The 26,763-nt window shown below is 36.5% G+C and overlaps 1 protein-coding gene across 1 annotated transcript; it reads right to left on the bottom strand.

The window, feature by feature from the left end:
* Nucleotides 1-16,922: 16,922 nt before the first annotated feature.
* Nucleotides 16,923-18,995, bottom strand: LOC127651274 (homeobox protein HMX3-A-like). The gene is made up of 2 exons (XM_052137030.1): nucleotides 18,762-18,995; nucleotides 16,923-18,635 (listed from the first exon to the last, which is right to left on the bottom strand). Exons 1-2 carry the CDS (start codon nucleotides 18,925-18,927, stop codon nucleotides 18,034-18,036), a joined length of 768 nt encoding a protein of 255 aa, XP_051992990.1. The 5' UTR covers nucleotides 18,928-18,995; the 3' UTR covers nucleotides 16,923-18,033.
* Nucleotides 18,996-26,763: the final 7,768 nt, after the last annotated feature.

Here is a 26,763-nt window from a genome sequence, read left to right as displayed (position 1 = left end):
ACCCTACTTCACAATTTCTGTTATGCATACAGTATGTTCGGTTCAATAAGTAGTGTTGGGAATGTTACCTAAAAGTAATCCACTAAAAATGATGAATTAATTAATTGTAATCAGATAATTTAACTGATAATTTCATGGGAAAAGTAATCACATTAGTTATTACTTTTAAGTCACTTTCTAAATGCTTTTCACTGAAAAACTTTTGTTTTTCTCCTCAACAAATTCAAATTATGTCTATATTTTCTTCTTGTCCATAGACTCGTAAGGGAGCACATGCCCTTATGCTGTCACAGAAACACAAACAGACATGCATATGAATATACAGTAATTCATGTTTTACATGTATTCCATATAAATAATATTATTTCAGGAACTTAGCATGGGTAACCCAATAATGTATAAAAAAATAATTAACTTTATTAAAAGTCAATAACTGTAATCTGATTAAAGGCATTTAAAATATAAGATGTTACACTACTTTTTAACAAAAATGGCAATTTGATTATAGTGACTAATTACCATCAGATTAGGTAACATAGTTATAAAATGTAGGACCTTGAAAACCTGACCTGTATGATGTTTCTGAACAGCAGTGTCTAGACTTGGAGAGGTTAATGCAAGAATAATACATGAAAAAGTGCCCCTGATCTTAATGCACATTTACTGGTATGTCCCTCAGATAAAACACTGAAAAATCAGCCAGGAAGCTGTGGGTGAGGGGCTGGATCCCGGGGGCCTGACAGCATTTCTGTGTTACTCTCAGCTTTTTAGCTGTCATGCTGCAAGATTGTGATGCATCGCTGGGTACACAGATGTCCAGTTGATAAGGATGTCTTATAATCAAATAGCAACAAGATCAAAGACAGAGTGAGAAATTATAGGCCATCAGTGTTGTAATAGATGACATGCAAGTGCTGTTGAAAATTTGGGGGGAAATGTGAGAGATACAAACTGTGGTTCTTGGAGAGAGAAAGACTATGGCAGTGAAATACCATGTGATATTGAAAACCATGGAAGAAATGAACCTGACATCCTGCTTAACTAAGCTTATGGGGTCGCCAGTGGGAAGACGAAGATGCAACGTGAAATTGTATGTGACGTTTTTTGCTGTGATCACACAGCGTGAGTGTTTGTTTAAAGGATGCCCTGAAACATTAAGGGTTGTTCCAGTAATGTTGCTTTATTGGAGGGCTAAAAACACTTTCTGGGTATGTAACTAGAACTTTGACTCCTGGTCATCATTGTAACATAATGGTAATATCTCTCATGGGTATAACTGTATTATCTTACAATATAAAACTAGAATAGAAAATAAATACTGTATTTTGGCTCAATGGGATTCTTTTTCACACAAACAAAATGACATTGCATGGCTGAAACTTTGAGCCAATGGTAATGTGTCTCAAAAAACAAAAGTCTACTGTATGGAAATAGTTATAACCGATATCAGATGGTGAGTGCCCCGGCTCACTAGTCACGAATGACTATTATTGTCAAACACTTTCACAGAAACTTGCATGTATTTATAAATATGAAATTGCCAATGATTTTATCGGAACATTTCTGCTAATCAAATAAGTTGGACATGTTGACTTCTTATGTGATGTACATGGTCCGTTGTTGATGTTTTTTTATTATTATTGTTATCATTACTTCTCATTTGAAGCATGGCATGATAATTCTGTATGCTTAAAATGAAGCGCAAACACAGAACGATAAACACCAACAATAGTGCCAAGGAGATTTCTGCACCACTTACAGATGCAAGTGTAATTTTATCCTCTGCACATGACCTTTTAGTGTGCATTTGTAAGAATAAAATAAATGCTATTTGGGAGCACTGAAGTGATTGCTGATGTGGCTAATATTATCCATAACTGTGTTGAAGATCCTCATAGCTAGTGCATGATATATGAGCTTATACTGTAGCTTTAAGCTTTCATATATTTGCTCATGTCAAAACTAAATGTGGCAGTATTGTAAGTCCAGACATATACATGCTTCCTAGGGTTCTTGTGGTGTTTTAATCCAGGCTTCTGTGGAGGCTGGCCCCTGGGGAAGCTTTGCACTCATGTTTTCTTGTTGTTGCTGCTCATTACAGAGATGACAGGACTGAGCACAAGCTAATTAGTCTAAAGAAGCACAACTGATTCTGTGTGCCAAACAGCAGGTTATCTTACGTCATATGTTTGAAGTGTTGTACGGCCACTGTGACGTTCATAATAATTGCTCACCTTTATCAGTTTCCCAGTTTCTTTGTATTTTGATGTTCCTGAATTAAGCCCTTGTTAAATAAATCACTTTTATTATTATATTCATCCAGCTTTTGAAGGCCTCTCAATTAAACAACATTTTTCATGGATGAACAAGGCATTTTATGTTTAATGTTTTTGACCACTTGTGTAGTAGGGTTGAAAAAACTGTACAATGCATTTAAACTGAATTTCAATGAGTGCAAAAGCCAATGCTCAAGACCATGTGCAGTATCTATGCACTCGTTTTTAATACCCCCATGCAAAGACGACAACACTAACAATAATCTGAGAATGAAACCCAGCATTTCACAGTTGATTTCACAGATCCAATTAAAACATAATCTTTTATTATCTTACTTCAAATAACAAGAGATAATCCCTGTATTGTGTTTTCAACCATGAAGCCTTGCAAGTCTTAAAAACTTTGTTTGAACTGTAAGGGACTTGCATTCTATCCATTGAAACGAAATTACAAGGAAGAAAAATGTAGGTGATGTAGGTGGGTAAATAGTGTTTTTTTTTTTTAATTAGTTATTTATTTATTGCTTTTTTAAGAATTGTGTAAATGCATTTCTTTAGATCTGTCATCCCAGAATCTTTGTCAAATTCCCTTTAAATGCTTTTCACATACTTAAGCATGAGGCAATCATTACATTAGCAAAATACTCTTTTAAAAGTGAAACATGTTTTCACCCCACTTTGCTCAAGGGCAGAAATGCTACCACATGAAAAATATGTATATCTGTAGCAACTGTAAAGAACCAGAAAAAGATATGCTAAGTGCAGGGAATAAAAAAATTATCATGATGCTTTATTTAAAAGGTTTGTGCAGTGACACAACATGCATCAATGCTCAGTTGACGATAATAAGCTCAGTACATAGTGTAACTCATTTTTCTGTAGGGATATTGTGTATTGTGTAGGGATATGCCATTTTTATGTAGGCATATTGTGTGTCTCAATATGCGTTGTGTGCATATTGAGACACACAACGTCTGGTTGTGTATCACTTGTTATTTAATATTGTCATGCATTACATTAGGTTAGCGCTAGAACAATTTTCTTATTGGTTTAGTTAGCCTAACTCAAAGAAATTCCTGTCTTCAATGGAGATATTCCATATGCAAGGATTCAGTTACTGTCAGATATTTGTTTTGTAAATAGCTCTTTCCCTTTTGAACCTTTTTTTTTTTTTATCCCCTTTTCTCCCAATTTTGGAATGCCCAGTTCCCACTACTTACTAGGTCCACGTGGTGGCGCAGTTACTCAACTCAATCTGGTTGGCGGAGGACAAGTCTCAGTTGCCTCCGCTTCTGAGACCGTCAATCCACGCATCTTATCACGTGGCTCGTTATGCATGATACCGCGGAGACTCGCAGCATGCGATCCACACACAGGGTTGGGAGGGTTACTTTTAAATGTATCACTACAGATTACAGAATACATGCTGTAAAATGTAATTTGTAATGTGTTCCGTTAGATTACTCAAGGTCAGTAACTTATTCTAAATACTTTGGATTACTTCTTCAGCACTGGTAGATTTTTTTCACTTGTTTTTACAATAAAAACTCTGCCAGTACAGTAAGACAAAATACACATGTTAAAAATATATTCTCTGAAAAACCTAAATATATTCAGTGTTGTTTCTAAAACAAGATCAATCTAATTGATCTTGTTTTAAGGATTTTTAGATATTTCTACAGGAAAACAATTAAAAAATTATTATCAAGGATGCAATTTTTGCCCTAATGTCTTAATGCTGTTGAAATGCAATTTGGATCGCATCATTTATATCTATAAATGTTTTCCATCAGAAGGACAAAATATTAAATGAAACAAATGACAATAAAATGCAAAGTAATCTCTTCAGTAATCAAAATACTTTTCGAATACAGTTACATTCAAATTACCAATGATTCAAATTGTAACTGTAGTGGAATACAGTTACTTATATTTTGTATTTTAAATACGTATTCCATGCATTTTGTTACTCCTCAAACCCTGTCCATGCACAAATTACCATGTGCCCCATTGAGAGCGAGAACCACTAATCACAACCATAAGGAGGTTACCCCATGTGTACCCTCCCTAGCAACTGGGTCAATTTGGTTGCTTAGGAGACCTGGCTGGAGTCACTCAGCACACCCTGGATTTAAACTCGTGACTCCAGGGGTGGTAGTCAGCGTCAATAGTCGCTGAGCTACACAGGCCCCCATAACTTCTATACTTAACCTCACCAATGCTTTCAGTGAGCAGAATTGAGGTTAATCCCTTTGGCCTTTAGGAATAAAAACCATGTGTTTTTCCTTTTTGGGTCACATCAGTCTTAATCAGTTACACATTTTTCACCTTGGATCAATTATTTTTTTTAATTTTTGCTAATGAGTGGCTACATACCCCATACTCCTTTACATTCTAGTCCACAATGGTGACACTGTACAGAAAGTCAAATGTTTTCATCTTTGAGCATTTGAATGCTCTTAAAACTTTGGAGATTTTGAAATCTTCAAAACTCTGAAGTATTTGAATTTAAAGTATGAAAGTTATACAAACACAATATTGTGTGGTCATTATGTATTTTCAGTTTAGAAACATCCCATTACTGAAATGTGTTGAGTATTATACTAATTCTGTGCATTCTTTGTGGCTTGTTGTTTTCTACTATCTTTCTGCATCATTAGTGAAATTGCAAGAATAGTTTTGAATGATATTAGTTGGGAGAGAAAAAAAGCATTCACAATGAAATGTTCCTTGTGAAGTAACATTATAGGCATTTAAGGCAATATGAAACATTGTTTGCCAAAGATCAAAAGATTTTACATCTCCTAGCCAAGCTAGGAGATGTTTTTCACACCACAGGCTGTTTGTACCATGAGGTCAGCATGTAGATGAACAAACCCGACATAAAAGTGGGATGTTAAAATAGTAATGAATCCTTCTGAATATCCATTTGCGTGTTTTTCTTTTTCTTTTCTTTGATGTCACTTGTAGTCAGACCTCTTTTATTTCACTTAAACTCTCCAGAAAAATGAAGTTTGACATGTTGTTGTGATTGTAATGTAGGCAGGAGAAGGCAGTCTCGGGAGGTAAGGATCTAAATGCTGTTTATTAGGCAAGAACCAGACAAACACAGGAACAAATGAAAAGTCCACAATGGGAAAATCTAACCAAAACACGAAAGAACATCCAGGGGGTACACAGATTGAGAACACATCCACAGAGGGCAAGGTAACATAGAACTAACATCCATAAACATCTAGGGCAAACTTGAGCAAACATCAACGATCGACACAGGAACGGAGAAACAGCAGGGTTTAAATAAACAGACACAATAATGACAAAATAACAATCAGGTGTGGACAATAACACAGTGCTGGCAGTGATGAGGGCCGGGAATGATAGGAAATGTAGTTTTTTTGACAAGGACTAGTGAAACACGGGGCAGACAACAATGGATCGTGACCTAAAATGTGGTTAGTGACATGTGAACAAAGAAACACGGGGCGGACAACAAGGGGTCGTGACACATGTTTTCGTTTCCTATTGGAATGAATTAGTATTCTGTTCTTGTGGATCGAAGTGTTCTGTCTTATGCAAAAAGGCTTAGTGAATTCATTTTCAAGGTCACACTGAGAATGGGGCTGCCACAGTTTGTTTCAGTGTGATTTTAGAGAATGTTGCCTCTGAGCCTTAGAGATATTAAAGGACCAGTTCACTCTGATGTCATTCCAAATCCATATGTGACTGACTTTCTTCTGCAGAAAGCAAAATCGCTGATTTCCATACAATAGCGGTTAGTGATTCCCTTTCAAGCTTGAAAAAGCACCCAAAAGTATAATAAAAGTAGTCCATGCCACTCATGCTTTATATTCCAAGTCCTCTGAGCCTGTATGATCACTTTGTTTGAAGACTGAAATTTGAGTTGTTATTTACAAATCAAATCAAGTTATTGATCAGCTCGTGTATACAGAGGCCAAACCAAATATGGCATCATGTCAACAACATCAAACAACATTGTTAGCTGGGTGTAATCTGATTCCAAATTTGTTTTAGTAAAAATAAGAAAAGAAAAGTGCATTACATTTTAAATTCTAGTATTCAGATGACAGTTACTGAATTTCAAAGAAAGTTAGTTACTCTTAAGTAAATTATTTGGGTTACACATTTCTAAAATAGTATTATGTAGCATTTAAAACATTAATTATGTTCATATGTGCATCTACTTGCGTTTTTGTGACAGTTGAAGGGCGTATGCACTCTTATTAGCCATTGTAAGGCAGAAACTTATTGCTGAATACATGACTTGCATGCTACAAATGAACTAGGAGGGTATTTTAGAAAGTAAATTAAAATGAATTAGTAATGTGGTAACTTTTTCTATTAAGTAATCAGCAAAATAATCAAGTAAATGGTAGTGAATTACTTTAGACTAACTTACCCGACACTGTTGGAAACAACACATAGTGATTGAGTGAATTGAAACTTTTAGAGGAAAATAATCCTTTAAACACTTTCATTTAAAATTGAAAACATGTGACTAACATGGACGTTGGGGATTACTCACTGCAATAGGCATACAACCTAAAGCAACGAGACTTAGAAACAAAAGCGATTGTCTACTTTCATTAAACATGATAATAGCAATTGAAAGTCTAGAAGATTATCATGTATAATATGTGCAGATAAAGCTTCGTCTGTGTTCTGCAACTGCTATCGGGTCCTTGAATTATGTATGATGTGTGAGGAAGGGCAGCCGCTGGAGTTTCTGGTGCCCCCCTAGGAAAATATAGTGCCCCCTTAGGGAGTTGGTGCCCTACGCAGTCTGCGTAATATGCTTATAGGAAGCACCGATACTGCTCAGCGGCTTTCATAAAACAATCGTTTCAGCTTTCACTCTCTTCTGTGAAAGCTATAACTAGGCTGTCACGCACAAGTGCCATTTAATTCTCTCACTTGAACATTCAATTTGCCCTTAACGACACGAAAAGTGACTGAAGCCTGAACTGCAATGGCAGGCCTAATTAACCCTCTCAATAAGCAGTAATTCACTGTTGGCTCTCACAGCATGTCACTCCGAATGAAGTGATTTCTCCAGTTATTTTGCTGCTGGCGGACTCTCTAAACATGCACTAAGCACAAAAACAAGCTGTTATACAGTGCTATTTAATATTTAATGCCTATCACAGACTACTGCTCAACATTTTCACTCAAGCTGATGGGAAAATTAATTCTGAGAAACCAAACAAGTCAGGTGGAACAAGGAATGGATCTTTTTCGTATCTCTTATGCCAGGGGTTTTCAAACTTTTGGATGCCAAGGACCTCCAAATATGATGGTCCCCCCCTTGCAAAAGTCCCCTTTCTTGAAACATAAAGTCACTTATACAGTGTATTTTAATGTAAAACAACCCATTTATAAGCATGATATTATAAAGACAAAATTAAACAATTTGTTTTTCATATTGCCGTTTTACAAAAGCAGTGAGATATTATTATTATTAAAAGTATTTTTAACACTTTTTTTGGTCTCTGATATTTTCCATAGACCTGGCCCACTGAGGCTCCCCAGTTGAAAAATGCAGTCCCAGCATGGACGAGAGGCGTAAACGTAAGAAAAATCAATGCGTTTGGCCTGATCAAGGAAAAGACGTATTTTTATTGAGATAGCTAAAGTGTCCATTTGAGTATGTAAAGGTTATTCTCTGATACCAATAACAACCATATTGTGTTCCTGCTTATGTATTTGTATACACAATGTTTGAAAATACTCTGATGATGTGGCCATATAGGTGTTGTGACAATTTAAACTTTGGCACTTCTGTATGAAAGACAGAAGGTTTAATAAATTAAAAGCAGTTTTTTGTGGTTTGATAATGGAAATGCTGGTAGAAACCTTTAGGATCAGCAAGACTGAAAAAGTTCCTATCATTGTCCTTTATCAAACCATAGTGAATAACTAAAAGCTTTTCATTGAATTAATTTAAACCTTTCTTGATGGCTCCTGATAATTAGGTTGCTTGTTTCTGTTTTGCTACGAGACCCCTAAGTAGCAGGCCAAGTTTCACTCCTTTTTCGAGGAAAATGTCTAAACAGGACCTCAGCATGACTCTCTGTGTAATGAAATGATCAATTTCATTCAAATGAAAGCTGGGATTCTCTGAGAGATTGATTTTGGTTTTCAGTGGTGTGTGGTGGGTTTCAATAAACAGCTGCCATTGAGCCAACTCTCAGATCTACTTACTTGTCATCACTGTGTTTGGTTGGCTTAATTTCACTTACAGTAAGTAAAAGCAGCCGTATCTCATGGTTCATTCCAGTTTACATCCCTTGGCTAATGCATTTGTGCTGCATGACTGTTACTCTTTAGTCTCTCCTCTCAAGTAGAAGCAGTGCTGGAGTATGCTATATGGCACAGACGCTCAGCAAGCTAGCAGATAGGGGAAACCTGCAGCCATCAGCTGCTCCAGTTAATTTACATTTACATTTATGCATTTGGCAGACGTGACTTACAGTGCACTTATTACAGGGACAATCCCCCTGGAACAACCTGGAGTTAAATGCCTTGCTCAAGGACACAATGGTGGTGGCCGTGGGGTTAGAAAATGACCTTCTGATTAACAGCCCCGTGCTTTAGCCACTACGCCACCACGCCACCACCACTCCATAGTGCACGATATGAGCTAAGCAGACAGGCCAGAGGAGCCGGCCTTCCTGTCATGCAAAATACAAAAGGACCATGACTTTATTACAGCCCTTCAACGGTGACACAACAATCTGTTAAAGCACTTCCCCAAATCTCTCTCTGCTCCACCATCTCACACTACCACTAACGCTGTATGTTGTGGCTGCAAACAGCATCTCTGTTTTGTTTAAAATATATTTTTATAGTAACAATTTACATTTAAGGTTCCATTTGTTATCATTAGTCAATGCATTAGGTATCATGAACAATATATTTTATTAATCTTTGTTAATGTTAGTTAATAAAAATTACAATTGTTCATTATAAGTTCCTTTTTGTACATAGTGGCTAATGTTAATAAATACAACTTTTGATTTTAAAAATGTATTAATAAATTCTGTAAAAGTATTGTTCATTGTTAGTTCGTGTTGGAAGCTTATTTTAAAGTGTTACACTTTTTATTTTGTTTTGATGGTGACACATCATTTACAGCATGCCTTTCTGAATGCATGATATGATTGTTCAGTTTTTAAGGGGCTGGTTCAGATTGATCATTGGGAGGGTCAGGGCTTTTCCCAGTGGGCTGGTGGGCTGCTAGACAGATGAGCATTATAATACAAAAAAATCCCCTTGAAAATAGAATTATTATTGTACAATATATTTTGTTTTGAAAATGAAAAACGGCCCCCATAACGCTTCTTCCATGAATGTTTCAAGCGCCAAGATTTGTCATTACTTAAAGGCACTGGATTGAAGAATGAGAATGGGGACATTCACAACTGCACAAGATGCAGTTCCAAGAATGGAGCAGTGCTGGTGTCTCAACTTGTTTTCAACAGTTCTTTTTAACTTGTCACAGCCTCTAAAATATGTGGCACTCCTGCATGAGTGACTGAAAAATAATGATGTGAAGATCGGATAATTTTACTAACTTTGATCTTTGAGTCTCGTTCAGCAAAATTAACTAATCTTTATTCAAGTCATTTCGTTCATTTGAGCAGAATTAAATTAAAATGTTACATTTTCCATAAACAAAAATGTAGTCCCCCCGATCTAACTTGAACTCCCTGCTCCTCTTAAGGCTAATGCTCAGTAAGTGTGATTTTGTGCAAATTATTGAATCTAGTTAAAGTCTGTTGATTGTGTCAGCTCAAACAAATTGACAGATTTATCTAGCATGTGCTTGTCAATACAGATGTGTCTGCTCACTCAGTGAGAATTTTCAAAATTTAATGTAATATGTCAATGCAGTGCATGCTCACCTCTGCCAACAAAGATACATCTGTGGATTAGTGGGATAACAATAATCCAGCACCTTAGTACCTCTCTGTGGTAATACAATATGATTTTGTATGCTATCAGGCTAACCGCTGGTCAATAACAAAACGTTGTCTTAGATTATGTGATGCAAAACACTTGTTTTATTTGAGCTCTTTCACCATGACCTCAAATAAGGGAAAGGGCAGAGCATTTGTTGATGGTGCCAGAAAATTTGAACTTTGAACTTTACAAAGATCACTCATCCTCACAGAGGCCTAATGTTAATAGTCATGTTAATAGTAGCATGAATAGCTGATGACAGTTCATATCACATCACTCTCTCCAGGGCATGGGCTGAACACAGAGCTGCTGTGCACACTGACAACAGGAGATGTTCATTTATGCCTCAGACCCCTGTCACCTCAATTAGGCCTTTGAGGTGAAATGCAGTATAAGTGGTTGTCTGATGTTTGCTGTAAACACAATATGCCAAATGAATTTCAGTATTGTTGATGTGAAACGGCACTGAGATTCATATCTTGTGTGTTTTGTTGATAGAATGTGGTCCATGCTGTGCATCAGCAGACTAGAATTAGTGCTATATGTAATGGGTGACATGGCAAAATAATATAATTTTTTTCTGTAAAGCTTCCCAATTGATCCTGTTTTGATCTAATTACATCATTGAACACTTCATTGGCTACCACTGGTTTTCACATTTGAGACATTAGTTGAGTTCTGCTTTTCTGCTTGAGTTGAGATTTGGCAATTGGCACAGCATGAATGCAGTAGTAAAGAGTATATTTTACTTATAGATTTTCAATCACGGTCTTGCTGTTGTTAATTTTCCTATTTTAGCATAATGTCTATAAATATTTATAGATGGCTTTCCCCTTTTTAAACCTTTTGTCTCCAGCATGGAATATACATACTGCATGTATGTTCAGTGTTTAGACAAAATCTCTCAAAAGTGTCAGGCTCTTAAAAATAGAAGAAGAAGAAGAAAACAAATGTTATCTCCAAAAAATAAACATTCACATAATGCCCATACAAACTTGATTGTGACACAATTCCCCTGTGTGACTGCTGTGTGCATTTTCCATTTTGATTTGTAACTAGTGGGACCTAATAAACAAGCAAAAAAATAACAAATAGTTTTCATATAAATCTATGTCCACATATGTGGACAGCGGAACTATGTTGTGAAATTTTAAGTAATACCAAGCTATAGAACGTCCAATTTTTTTCATCAAATTGTTTATTATGTGTCCAGGAGTGTGACATTATAGATATTACAGCTGATTTTCTATAGAGCTGAATTAATAATTCGTATTAAAAGTAATGGCCAGCATCATCATATCACTACCAACCATGTTAAAATAAAATTATGCATTATAAAATTCTGAATCTATGTTTTGATTATCATTGTCCCATGTCTGCCAAACATATTTAGTGGTCCAAACATCATCTGCAGCCTGAAATTGAACTTTTGGTCAGATTTTAGGAGTGAATGCTGCATAGAAATCAATAGGATGCACCCTTGATACCTATATAGTAAATGACTACCTCCAGTGTGCTGTTTGCCTGCACTGATCTCAGAACAGTTAGAAATGCACTTTATTTTCATCCTCCATATGAGACCTCTGAAAGCAAAATTTTTCATCTTTTGCATGAATACTCTATTCTCAATGTGAAAATATATAGGAATTAATTTACTAGTGAAAAACAATAACAACATTTATATTAAAATGAAGTGAATTTACCCTCAAATGTGTTAATATTGAAAAATAAAATTTCAACTTTTGAGGGAACGCGGTCCTAATTTCAATTTATGTGGTCATGTTTATCAGCACACTGGCCTGCGATAAATGATCAGCTTTTTTAAAGCTGCATACCAAATGAAACCAGAGACACTACTCTTTACAACCAAACAGGTTTCAATAAAAAAACGTAATGGTTTCTTACCAGAGGCACTTTTGTTTGAGCTGTGCCAGTAGCAGCGCTTCCTGTACATCAATGTCATGCTGATGTGACCAGAAGTTGAACCCTTAATTGACAGCGTAGACTCTTGTAAACAGTATTCAAGTCAAAAGTCCTTGTATTTAGAAGTGGTTTTGGATGTTGGTTTCAAACCATGATCACACAAAGTCGGCGTTTTGCTCCCAAATGTTCCAGTACCCTGACATCAGCCCCATACCACCAAGTTATTCAAAAGCGCTACCTACCATCAGGCATTTTTGCATCAGTTCAAATGTGTGTCAGAAACCATGTTGCGTCCACTGATTGGGTGACTTGGGTACTCGTCACGCACTGGAACCAGGGTCATAATCGGTGACGAGTGAGTGTAAAATATGCATTCCACTTCATTGAATTATATCATTTACAGCAGAAAAAAAACAACTTTGCTTCACAAATCACTTTTGCCGCCTCTCTGTGGACATTTCACCCTGAAACTGGAGCTTGCATGTGCCCTTAAGGTATCGCTCCCTGCTTTGGCCACTGGGGGCAGTGATTCGAATTTCAGTAAGCACAGACTGAGTTTAGCCAGAGACTATTTATTTAGTAGAGGCAGACACTTCTATTCAAATGAATGGGAGAAATTGGAAGCCCAACCAAGGAGCTCTTGTGCCCAATGGTCACTGGATGTAGAAAGGAAGCCCCGCCTTACACGTAAAAGAGCCAATCACGTTTTAGATACAGATATCACCTGTCAATCAACTCAAAAACGCACATGCACATTAGCTATAAAGCCGGGAAAAGTTTTTTTGTGTAATATGCGGTAAAGAAGCACAATTAATGTTACCTGTTTTTCAGATTTTACTGCTGAAAATATGCTCTTTGATTATAATCTTGACCAACCGTTTTTGAGAATTTGGTGTTCTCCCATTGAAGTTAGATAGGAGCTGCACTGGCATGACTGGAAATTACCTCCTGGGAGCGTTCCAAAGATGGCCAACAGTGGACTGACTTGCTAGAAAGGTGTTTGGTTTAGCTTAAGAAAGGTCAACCTACTGTTTCAGATTTCGCTGTGATATTAGTCTGTTTCAAACACCTTGCTCAAAAAGATTTTAAATGAGAATATTCTGCAACTCCACTATCATCATATTTTTGTAATAGCTGTTGGGTAAACAAGTGAACACAATAAAACTCTACTAGTATACATTCTATTAATTAAGGTAGATTTTAACCAAAAAGCTGAACTAGGTTCAATCTGTTTCACTGTTTTAAAACAGTATATAATACCTATATTAGCCTATATTCACTATTAAAACGTGTGACAACTTTCCCTGGTCTCCATTTTTTTTTGTATTTTCGACAAACTAATAGACTGTACTAACATGCTGCTGCTGATATTGACTTTTGCGGACATGAAGACTGAGTTGGGCATATCTTCTCGCACCCACAGGCGCCAGCTGGACCTCCGGATGTCACTTTGTACTCCAAGCAGCCTGATCAAACCCAGTCAATAGACATCCATTAAGAGAGGATAGATTGTCATCGTGAACACTGGCACTGGCACAGGCACATTTGAACCCCTCATCTCTGATTCCACTGAGCCACATCCATTATTCTAGTATCGGTTTCTTCTAACTCAAGTTATTGATTCCTACTAATATCTTTCACCATGTTCAATAGTCTGAATACAGGAAATCTTTTATATGTTGGGCAGATTGGGGTGGGCAATCTTACACTGGAGGGCTTCTGTGGGACAAAGGCTCAGATATTATGTTATCCATGATTCAACATGTTACAGCACAGTATACTGTATCTCAGCTTTCTTATGTGTGTATTTTGAACTGGGATATTGAGTGCAATGTTCTCAAACTCTCTAAGAAGAAAAATGCTCGATTTGTCAGATTAGAGAGAATACATTTGTAAGGTTGTGACATTATCTGTGAAACTGGCAATACTGTTAGAAGAGTTAGGAATTATGTTGGTGATTACAATGATCCTGTGAATTTTCTGTTATGGTTGGATAATATTATTAAATGCCAAGCGTCGATTTCTTTGCCTGCTTTCAGTTGACAGTAGCATCATGTGTCATGCCACATCTCCAGACACATTCAAAGATTTCTAGATCAATAATCATGTGGAATTCTGCTGAGAGGTGTTTGAATTTCCCACAGTTCATCTCTGGTTTCATGGGCTAATGAATGGGATGTTGTTTATGTTGTAATATGCTGTGCCATTAAGATCTCTTAAAACCTCAATCCTCAGAGATGCTTCTGAACATATGCAATCTGTCAACTGTCATGTCAAATATATATGACATGACCCCCTTGCAAATTACAAATTTTTTTGTAGATTTGTGCTGTTGTTACTGTATTACACTCAGCTAATGATATCTTTATTGATAATAATATATCATGATGACTGAAAAAAAAAACAATAATATATATATATATATATAATTATTTTTAGTACTGTATCAAATATACAATTTATATAAATTAAATTACATTTTATATTACAAACTTATATAAAACCATGTAAATAGTACTTGGGCCTTAGTAAACATTAAAAAAGACCATCGTTTCTATAGACCACATTAGACAATTGGAATTGAGAATGTTTATTTAATAAGGTGTTCTGAAAAATAAGAACATTGTTGTCCAATTGGAAACATGAGCACAATGCACAAAGTAGAGAAAGGAAATTATTAGTTTGATTTAAAAATGGAGCAGCAGAAGATAACAGCCAAATTCAAAAGCATGCATGTACAATATGTCCAGCTCATTGACTGCAATATCTATCAAACTATGAGTCATCCATAGGCCTGTTTGTTAATGCGTTTGTATAGAACCATGATATTGAGGATTTTTTTATCTTACCTAAGACAGAGTTCTGGACTGCAGAGGGGGTTTATGTGGATTTTATTTGGAAGGTCTGACTCTTCTTGCTTTAGGTGTGAAATGTATAGCTGGTCAAATCCAGACAGTTGAGCTACATTCAGTAAGTTGTGTAAAGTCCCACTTATTGAAGTACATTTTGTAAATATAACTTGTGTAAAGCATAAACAATCCTTTTTAAACCCAGCATTTATTTAATTGTGAGATATGTGAAAAGCTTCGTGATTTAAAACACTTTCATCTTCTACGCATTCCCAAACATACAGTATTTGATCCCTTATTGATGAACTTGTTAAGAGTGGAACTTTGATGTTCAATGTGCCAAGAGAGCCTATTTGGAAAGCTTTGGGTGAGACTTTCATCTGGTTATCCCCCAAGTTATGAGTCAAGGCAAGACTATCAGACTAAATAAAGGTTAATTAGTATTAGCATTTTTATTTAGTCAAATCTTCATTAGTAAATGTTCTTAAACTGGTTTTTAACATTCATTAATGTTCAGTGTATGTACAGATACATAATTATAAACATTAATGTATATGCAAAAATGTTATCACTCATTTTCTTGTCATTTCTAAATTGTAAAATTTACCATTAACAATTTCTTAATTGGTAGGCACCTTTTTATGGTTAACAAGTGGTTAAATGTTGATTATATGGACTTGTCAGATGCCAAATTCACCTTATTACTTACTAATAATAAATTTGCAACTGTAATCTGTGATTGTATGTTTGTATATGATTTTTGAATGATAAATTATTTTATTAACATTATTTCATTAATACTATATATAATGCTTGTAAATTATCCATTAACATTTAACTTTTACGTGACAAATGCTTCTTACATGTTTATTTAAAAGCGTTATCAACACATACAGCATTTACCCACACAATGTGAGTCAGAGAGAAGTACAACATAGGCTATATCAAATATATTTCAAATTATTCAGATGTAAATTATTACCTCTAAGGCTGAATAGACAACCAATTGTGTTTCATTAATAAATCACTAACACGTCACAATAACTTTATTAATTAACAAATAATATACAATTATGAACAGATCACTGGTTCATGTAGGTTTACGTATAATATAATAAAAGTAGGCTATATTAATAATTGTATAGATAAGTTAATATTGTTGTTCTTATTATTATTAATGATAATTATATTGTGTTACTCAAAGATCAAGGTTCAGAAGTCTTGCTCTGGGCAAATTTGTATTTATTTATTTTACAAATAACAACATTATTTGAGATACTTCGATGTACATACACATCAATCACTGCACTAATTTTGCCACTTCAACCTAAACGCGCGCAAAATGCTAACGGAGAATATATAAATGTGTGTCACTATTACACCGCTTCAAAGCTTCTCGTTATTAATTCTGTGAAAATGAATTCACAAAATAAATTATCCGATCCCATTTTCTCAAAGAGTCATATTATATTAGTTTACATCTACCCACAGTGTTTTCATCACTGCAGTAAATAGCTAAACAGTGTTTTGCAAGTTATGTATTATTTGGTATTTCTATAATTCGGGTTGAGAAATACTGACAACCTACGGAAGAGGATTAGGGCCAAGCAATAATAAAAATATAAAACCATCTCGAGAATAAAGTCATTATAATGCGAGATTAAACTCGTTAAATTTCGAGAAAAAAGTCGAAATACAATCTTGAGAAACTCATTAAATATCGAGAATAAAGTCATTATAATGCGAAATTAAACTTAACGAGTTTTTTCTCGAAACACAACGACTTTATTCTCGATATTTAATGAGTTTATTCTCAAGATTGTATTTCGACTTTTTTCTCGAAATTTAACGAGTTTAATCTCGCATTATAATGACTTTAATCTCGAGATGGCTTTATTTTTTTGTATTATTGCTTGGCCCTAATCCTCTTCCGTAGACAACCAAATGTTTTGTCGTGCGATATAAATCTTTAAAGCGAAAAACAGTCAAAATATGACAGAAATAGGCTTAAAGGCAAACCGCAAAACTTTCCGGAAGAGGAGCGTATTGTGCTCAACAATCTGAATTATTTGAAAGAAGAAAGAAACAACAACATTGTGGTGTCAATAAACTTATCAGTAGGACAATTGCTGCATAGGAATACATGCCACAGACCCATCGCATTGAATCCCTCTTTATGTGCTCGACCAGTTTTCTTAATCCGTCTTTTCCTATGTATTTTTTGTATATATTTCCTTTACGACACAAATATGCTCCAGATGTCGTGACAGGAGAATATGGCGTATTTCCTCAAGCGTTGAATGGATGCAAAGTGGCAGGCCCTTGAACATATGACAGATAGGAGGCAAAGGAGGTAAGTGACCCGAAAAGAGCGCTGGAAGCATGTTTAGAAGAATAGCCCTTGGAGGGGGAAAAATATTAAATGTCAATTAATTACACAAATATTCACATACCCAGTTTTAGTCGTTTGGGCCAATCCAGTTGCGTTTGAATGAAAAAGCCAAATGTTATTTTTATTGAATGAATCCTGGCAAAGCGCACAATATATCTATGGTAGTGTAAGACTGACATGCAAAAACAAAAAAAGATATTTGGGCCTATGGGACCATCATTCCACAAAACAAAAAAACAACATTATTAAATGCAGGTTAATTCGTATTAGCATACCTACCCATTAGGCCTACTTGCTTATAACATTTCAATGAAACATAATTGGTTTATCTGACAGAGCGGTGTAGTGCATCAAATATCTGATATATTAAAATATACCCAATGATAATGATATATTCATGATTATTACTATTGTTATTACTAGGACTAGTAGCATTGTTATTATTGGCCTTTTATTCCACAAATAAACTGTGCACTTATGTTGATGTTGATACAAAGTGACACATGCGAGCACATGTGACACAAACAAAGTTAGCTTTGACTATTTGGTATCGTGATCAGAAGGGGTTCAAATCAAGTGTCCTCTTTATTCTTTTCATTTCGTTAATGTGATTTCAAAAGCGAGATGATGTAAAGCGTTCTGTGACCCAGAAGGCTTCGAGAACTTGCATATCTCCATCGAAAATACTAAAATAGTTATTTGCATTGGAAAGGTACACATATGGGGAAGGGGATGTGTTTCCATTCACAGGGAAAGGCACCGGTAATAAGCATCCTCTCCATAAAGCGTTTCCTACATCTTCACTGTACAAACTGGGTATCTGCATTTTCTTTAGAGCATCGATTGATACGTGTTCCGGTGAGCAGGGTCCGTCACAGTCCGTAGATAACTGCCGCTTTAATTTATTCCGACGATTCTGAAACCAGATTTTCACTTGCGTCTCTGTGAGTTGAAGAGAGTTGGCAAGGCAAGCTCGCTCGGCGGTGCTGAGGTATTTTTTCATGTCAAATGTAGATTCCAGTAGGAATATTTGTCTCTTGGAGAAAATCGTACGCGTTTTCTTCTTTGTTATTGGTTTAGGATTATTGGTGCTTCTCTGTTCTTCGTTTTCTTCCATACTGCTCATTCTTTCCGTTTTTGGACACATGTCAATCACTCTTTGAACATCATGTGCATCGATCTGAGAGTTGACAACACATGCGATGACCGTCCGCACTGCGAAATGAAGATACAACATTAATCTAATTTAGACGCTGCTACAAATAAATTACCCAAACAGACTAGCTTGAGACATTAATGGTTTGTCCCAGTTACGATACTGTAATAGGTGGTGCTGCCTACCTGATTCGTCTGATGTCCTGTGCGCTGACTGATGCCTCCTGTCCTTTCTGGATGGATACGCGCTGTCCAATGGAGGCGGTGCTTTTGAGCAAACATCTTTTTTAAGAATATTATCGATTGTGAATTTTAAAGAGACTGGCCGGCATATCATGTCCTTTTTGCTCATATTTTCTTAAGAAATGTTCTTATGCAGAGGTTAGTCTCACAGAGCTGTGGTGCAACATTGTGCGACGCCGCGCGTTGACTGGCAGCTGCTCCACTCTGAACCGGAAATTCGCGGTTCTTATGCTTTCCATCGTGGTATGGTTATGACAGGATGACGCTAAAATCACATGATAGGCTACTGAAAACGTGGTCCTAATCGTTTCCACCCTCCCTCCTTGTAATGTTAGAAATGGTTTATGGTCATTCTGTTTCAAAGCCCGTATTGTTTTTTTGTTTTTGTTGTGTATTTGTGTGTGTGGGGGTGGTGGGGGTGGGGGTGGGGTGGGGGGTAAAGTTGTGATAGTTTTATTTGTGTGTGTGGGCGTGCGTGCGTGCGTACATGTTTCCCATTTCATTTTAGTTTTTCTTATCTCATAGATAGTCAAAAAAAAAAATATATATATATATATATATATATATATATATATATATATATATATAGGCCCCTTTGCTTATTTTGAATGTCTCATCCCCCAAAAAGGTGTCTTGGGCAATTGCAGGACCTAGCCTGTAGAGGCGCTATTCTTATTAGTAGCCTCTCAGCAATATTGCATGGCATTTTGTATGCCACACTAAAATTAAAATGAATGAATTTTCAATTTTTGAGGGAAATTCAAAAGACTGTGTAGATATATGTGGCAGGTTAGACAATACAGAAGCTTAATTTTGCCTTGGTGATACTGTATATTGGTGTAGAAGATGCAACATTGCCCTCTTCGATGTCTGCTAAAACTTGCCTCTTCCAGTTGTTCCTGCGGTTCTGGAACCAAAACTTCACCTGTGTCTCGGTGAGGTTGAGTGAGGCCGCCAGACTCGCCCCTTCAGGGGTGTGTTTCCCACTCCATGACGTAGCTCACTGCTTAACCACCATAGTAAGATGCATCGTTGGAGAAACTAACAAGCTAGTCATGACTGTTTCCCGAAAACCGTGGTACCTGTGTCGCAGATCCATAGTTCAAACCACGTTGTTTCAACAATGTAGAGCTGTCATTAATGACGTTACTCATCGGGTGGAGTAATAACTTCTGCAGAGATCAAATGGATATCAAATAATAACAGCTCATTTACATGGACAGAAAGCCATTTCTTGTGGAAAAAACTGCTTAAGACACAAAAAATTTACGTTTATATGCACATTGTAAGTGGCGTAGGCTACTCTTTAGGCGTACCGTAGGCTATATAAGCGGTTCAGCCAGTATGCAGCTCCACAGCAACTTCCCGTGACGCTGCAGTAATGAACATGGCATCTGATGACTACTAATGTTATTTTCTGTTCTCCGTTGTTTCGCTTTATTTCCACATGCCCCTCTGTTGCTCGTGTGTTTGTTTTTATAGCGACCTCTGGCAGCATTGAGCTGCAATAGTGGGGTTTCCCGCTTACCTCCAGGGCACTTGAGCACATATGCACTTTTTAAAAACCAATAAGAACACCACTTTTATTCTTGACACAATGAGAGATATAGAATTAAATATATATGGAGTGAAAGATACAGACTGGGTCTGACAAATGGGGCTCTGGTGAAGCTGTGTGTTAAGTTTGGCAACAAACTTACCATTTTCAACTTGCTTTTCAGTGACAGAGAAGTTCAAACCCTTCACAATCTGATTTAAAATACAAAATATAATACCCCATTTGATGACCAACAACACTAATTGTTTTACACGTGTTTTGAGTTAGTGCTCTTCTAATACACTGGGAATGTATCCAGTAATTTAACATGTAGAAATGAGCACATAGGTGACTCTTGTGACTTGGTGCATCACAGTATTATTGGAATGCCAGATAAAATGTCAGCAATTATTGTGTGAATCATGTCATGCAATGCCATTACTTCATAATCAACTACCAGAATAATAAATGAATGATTTAATTATTTGGAATGAAATATAAACCTTTATTGTTTTGCAGTGGTGATGACCCATGGTCACATACACTACAAAAGTCAAGTAACTAAATCTGGCTATATGTAAATATTTTCTCAATACACAAGATAATAGCCATGATAATATAAGCCAAACCAGACACAAAACACAACCTTTATTTAAATCCTCAGACAATTCTCAAGAGAGGACTTTCTTCTAATTCTTCCCAAGCCACAGCATGATCAAAAAAAGCATGAAAGCAGCCTATTTTAAAACTAAAAACCCATTAACAGGTGAATGCAATAATTTGGTAAGTTAAGTTAAAGTTAAGCTGTGCCCTATTACTGTCACAAATCACAGATGAAATGCTCACATTGAGCTAGTTAATTAGTAGTTAGTAATTAGTTAATCCAGTCACAACATTGCAGTCACGGATATTTGTTCAACTTCCTGAGGAGGAAGAGGGGGTCATGCTGGTGCTGCTGATGATGAAGATGCTGCTGATGATGATGATCCACTGAACCCCCATAAAGGCACAATGCATCCTGCAGGAGCAGAAGTCAGAGAACATTTAATTCAGAAAAGGTTTGGTTACTGTGTTTTCTATTATTTCATCTGACTGACATAACTTGTGTTAATAATCATGTTTTGTAATTTCCTACCTTGGTCTCTCTCGCTCTCTCTCTCTCTCTCTCTCTCTCTCTCTCTCTCTGAAAACATTAATTGAAAGACTGCTGTATACAAGTATACATTTGTTTTCTATAACATAGCCTAGGCTATTGGGAATATATTCGATTATATTCTACTTCTGTGAATACCTCACAATAAACAAAAAAACACGTGTACTCCTATACAGAAATCAGATATATTGCCATGTACATATTTCTACAATTATTGTTCATTTATTTGGGCATATTGGCTATATAAAATTATACTGTGATTTGGGAAATAATATTTTACATGTATTGAAATTGTAATATTTTAAAAGATGTAAATTAATGACTTTTACACTTGCATAGTGCTTCTCTGACACTACACTCAAAGTAATGCAGATATGTTGCATATAATGTATGTACAGATAACTTTTTTATATCAGTGAAAACCATTAACACGCATTTGTGTTTTACATATATTACCATATGTGAAATTTCTCTTTGAGAATGTTGTAACAAAGATATTTTATTCATTACCTGGCACCTTATTTTAATTATATTGTTATTTGTTACTATTTTATTATTATTGTTTGTCTTGTCATTATCTGTTTTGTGTATTAATGCTTTGGCTATATTGTATGTAAACACAATCATGCCATTAAAGTACTTCAAAATTATAATTGAAATTGATATTCGCTTGTAAATAATAAAATAACTCACATTTTCTACGCGAAAACGAAGACAATCATGTGTGCCAAATATCATAAATAATGCCTTAGGAGGGCACTTCGAAGGGAGAACATTTGAACATTCACATTCACGCGGGAAGATCGTTTCAAACAGAATTTCCAATAAAAACAACTAAATTACATGATATTTGAACACAACAACTTTAAAGGGGTCATGACATGAGAAACCAAATTTGCCTTGATCTTTTGGTATATAAGAGGTCTTTGTATCATTAAAACGTCCTGCAAGTTTAATATTTTAAGACGTCCTCCCCATTCTAAACGAATCATTTATTTAATCAAGCTCAAAATACAGCTCGTTCTGGATTCATGGTTAGAAGTGACGTGTCGGTTAGAAGTGACGTACCAGCGTTTGCATATGACCGCCTCCAGCACAAGATAACTACGCTTTAAGCGCAAGACAACTACGCTCATTTCAGTATCGCCGTCGCCTCACAAGTGTTCAGTCGATGGACAGCGAGCTCTGACAGAGACTACTTGTGCACAGGAAAATTACGATGCCACACAGATGTGCTGTTCCTGGCTGTGGTCAAACAAAACCTCTGAATAAGCTGCCGAAAGATCCAGACGTCAGGGAAAAATGGATGCAGTTTATTTTTTGCGGACGTCCCAGTCACGGCAGTGTTAACTTGAGCGTTTGTTCTGTACATTTTAAGGATGACTGTTTTGAGAACAAATCTCAATATGATGCTGGCTTTGCCAGAAAACTGTTGCTCAAAGATAAGTCCGTGCCGACTATTCTGGGAACAACGACGACGCAAACTGTAAGTAATCTATTTTAAACTTTAAACTACTTTTTAAAGCGCAATTTCATTCATTATGAATAATCACAGTGTTTTTACTTAGTTTACTTGCATATTGTTCTGGCTGGGAGCGTCAATAATTGATACATGGGCACTGACGTTAGCCAATCATAACAGTGGGCGTTAACACTGAAGTCTTAAATGGAAAACGCCCCCAAAGCAGACTGTTTGAATCAGAGGATGAGAAACAGGGTGGGAAAAGGTCATAAATCACTAGATTTTAAAAGTTTTTCTTAAAAAAAAAATATATTAATACTATAATTGCACCTAAGGGAACATACTAATACAATAAAAAAACCCATGTCATGACCCCTTTAAGCCTTCCAAAGCTCTCAGAGTGGATGATGAAGTCTGGCTGATGAGTGTGAATAGGCCACGCCTCAGCTGCGGCGAAATCAATGACGTCGACACCGCAAACAAACAAGGAACTTGTGCATCTAACCAGAGAGAGTTGCGACAACGGAAGTTCTAAATGCTTGATCGTCACGTGATTCACGTAGACTTCAGATAGTTCCAGGAAGTCCTTTGGCGGGCATTTCAAACTGTTAGAGTGACAGACCTGCGATTTCTGGTAATTAGTAGTCAATAAATGCATTTTATTTACTTATTCATATACACAATATATTCAGCTTTAAAACAACTTAAGCATACTCGTATATAAACTGCCGTTCAAAAGTAATGAGGCTGAAAATTCAGCTTGGCATCACAGGAGTAAATTACATTTTAAAATACATTAAAATAGAAAACAGTTATTTTAAATTGTAATAATATATTACGATATTACTTTTTTAAAAAAACGATGGATGAAACTGTCAGGGTAGAGACCAGGAGATCGGAGGTAAGTGATTCAAATATAGTTTTATTCAAGTATAGAAGGTGAAAGGTAAGTATCAGGTGACTTTTCAGGTGCTGGTTTAGTGAAGATAGTTCGTTGCACGGAGAACAACTGGAAATCCAAATGACTTGGATCGTAGAACATTCACTCTGTATCAGTTCGTTAACTCCTCTTTTCTAGGAGCAATCAGGCCGGTTTGATCAGATCTCAGACAAGGGTTCAGGAATCGGATAAGTGATCTGGAGATGGCAGAACAACAGTGCATAGGGTTAGTATGAATCAGGTAAGAAAACGGAATACTCAGGTTTTCAGGATCGACGGAGATATCAGGACTCAGGGAGAAATGGTCTGTTCCTGTTGGAGGCTTGACAAAGACTGGATACAAGGTGAGTGTTTTTATGAGTTGGCTGATGAGGTGATAAGTGATGACCAAGTGTTTGTGATTTAGAATTCTGGGGAGAGTGATCTTTGAGTGGTGGACTGCAATGAACTTGACTGATCTCTGACAGAAACTGAATCAAGAGAACAGATTTTACAATTATTAGGGTGTTCGTTACTAACTTTATCCAGCTCCAATCCTTGCCTAATCTGTTAGTTATCCGATAACATCCCTTATCTCCTAATTTAATGAGTAATACTCAACTATAAGGTTTTAATTTACAAGTTATTTTTATTTAGATGTACTGATAATATACAGAATAAGATAATATTATTCTTTAAACGTCTCACATTTTAAAAGTGCGTCGCAAATGGTTTGTTCTGCTGCATCTCTACGGTACGGCATGTGTTTACTTCCGGGAACTATTGAAAGGCTCCACGAGCCGCCATTGCTGTAAATAAAAACGTTCCATTGGAGTCAATGGAGTTGTCACAACTCTCTCTCTTTATGGCTCTGTGTCTAACCACAGGTGGAGATCTATAGTTCCAACAACGGCACTTTATCTTTTCGTGAAATGCCAAACCGTTTAATAATATTGGTATCGATGGACGAGTATAGTTGGCAAAAGATGCTTTTGGGAAACGCACCCCAGACCTACTGAGGTAACGTTTTAAATCAAAGGTCAAGCTGAGCTGCGAGATGGGACTGTTCGCCCCGAGTTAACTTTATCCTCCGCCATACTCCTGCCTCACCTCTGTGTCATCTGCAACTGCATCTGAAGAAAGAATATTTTCATATTAATAAATAGCCTATATGCAATGCATTGCGTGATTCATTTTTAGCAGATTGCTAGTATAGCTACAACACATGTTGTAACAACCTATGCCTAAATTAATTTAAACACATTGGATTCTCTAAATGAACGGATATTTTCCGTATTCCTTTATTTACTTACTTTGTATTTACCAGCATAGCCTATATTATTTTTTTAAAGAAGTATTGCAATTAACTCTTAAAGACAACTAAATTAAATAGACAGCCTAATAAAAATAGCTTACCTCTGCAACTACTGCTTTCTTTTCTAAATGATTTTGGGAAAGTAACATATAGGCTTTGAGACACACTGTATAATGTCTTGTAAAACTGGTTGGTCATGAACTTGGACATCAGCTGGGAGGTATAATGGTTCTTTTCTCCTCAATAACTTACCTGTAAAAGCAGCGTCTTTATTTTACATGATGAGCAAAGCAAATACAAAATATGAGATCCTCTTTGATGAAACAGACCTGTTTTCAATCATACTGATAAAAAGTAAGTTATTACTCATGGGCAAAGCTCAATTGAGTCTTACTGGCCGTGATGATCCAGACCGAAGATTCATCCATGTAGTGACAGTAACAGTAACAGTGATAAGCCTCTTAAATCAAGGCCTTCGCTCCAGAAACAATCTGACTGCAGATTCACCTTGGAGCAGTTTGATGTGGAGCAAATCATGTATGGGCCGGATTTTTAAGAAGGTCAGATTCCGGTGGGCCTGGGTAGCTCAGCAAGTATTGATGCTTACTACTGCCCCTGGAGTCGTGTGTTTGAATCCGGTGTGCTGAGTGACTCCAGCCAGGTTTCCTAAGCAACCATATGGCCTGGTTGCTAGGGAGGATTGAGTCACATGGGTTGGTCGCGATTAGTGGTTCTCGCTCTCAATGGGGAATATGGTAAATTGTGCGTGGACCGGGTTGGGGAGTAATGAAATACATGTAACGGGATTACGTATTTAAAATACAAAATATAAGTAGCTGTATTCCACTACAGATACAATTTAAATAATTGGTAATTAGAATACAGTTACATTCAAACAGTATTTTGATTACTGAAGAGATTTCTTTGCATTTTATTGTCATTTGTTTCATTTAATATTTAGTCCTTTCAGATGGAAAACATTTATACACATACATGATGCAATCCAAAGTGCATTTGAACAGCAGTAAGACCTTTGATATTAGGGCAAAAATCAACCAAATTGGCCCAGTTGCTAGGGAGGGTAGAGTTACATGGGGTAACCTCCCCGTGGTCACGATTAGTGGTTCTCGCTCTCAATGGGGCACGTGGTAAGTTGTGCGTGGATCGCAGAGAGTAGCATGAGCCACCTGCTGTGAGTCTCCGCGGTGCCATGCACAGCGAGCCACGTGATAAGATTGACTGTCTCAGAAGATGAAGCAACGGAGACTTGTCCTCCGCCACACGGATTGAGGTTAGTAATTGTGCGCCACCACGAGGACCTTGTAAGTAGTTGGAATTGGGGAGAAAAGGGGATCAATATATATATAGAAGGTTGGATTCCACCTCCTAATGGCTTTTTCTGTCCTTGCAGGCTTGCAAAAGTAGCAATAATCCATTCACCAACATGCATGTAGGCCTAGGCTATTTAGGACCATTCAAACATGGTATAATAGACCAGATAAGGGTTGAGAATTAGAAATATCAGAACTATTTATTCAGAGAAGAATTGTGCTCAACTT

This window comes from Xyrauchen texanus, chromosome 1, assembly GCF_025860055.1.
Source record: "Xyrauchen texanus isolate HMW12.3.18 chromosome 1, RBS_HiC_50CHRs, whole genome shotgun sequence".
NCBI lineage: Eukaryota > Metazoa > Chordata > Actinopteri > Cypriniformes > Catostomidae > Xyrauchen > Xyrauchen texanus.
The sequence above is the reverse complement of the archived record's forward strand: the minus strand, read 5'-3'. Positions and strand labels throughout refer to the sequence as shown.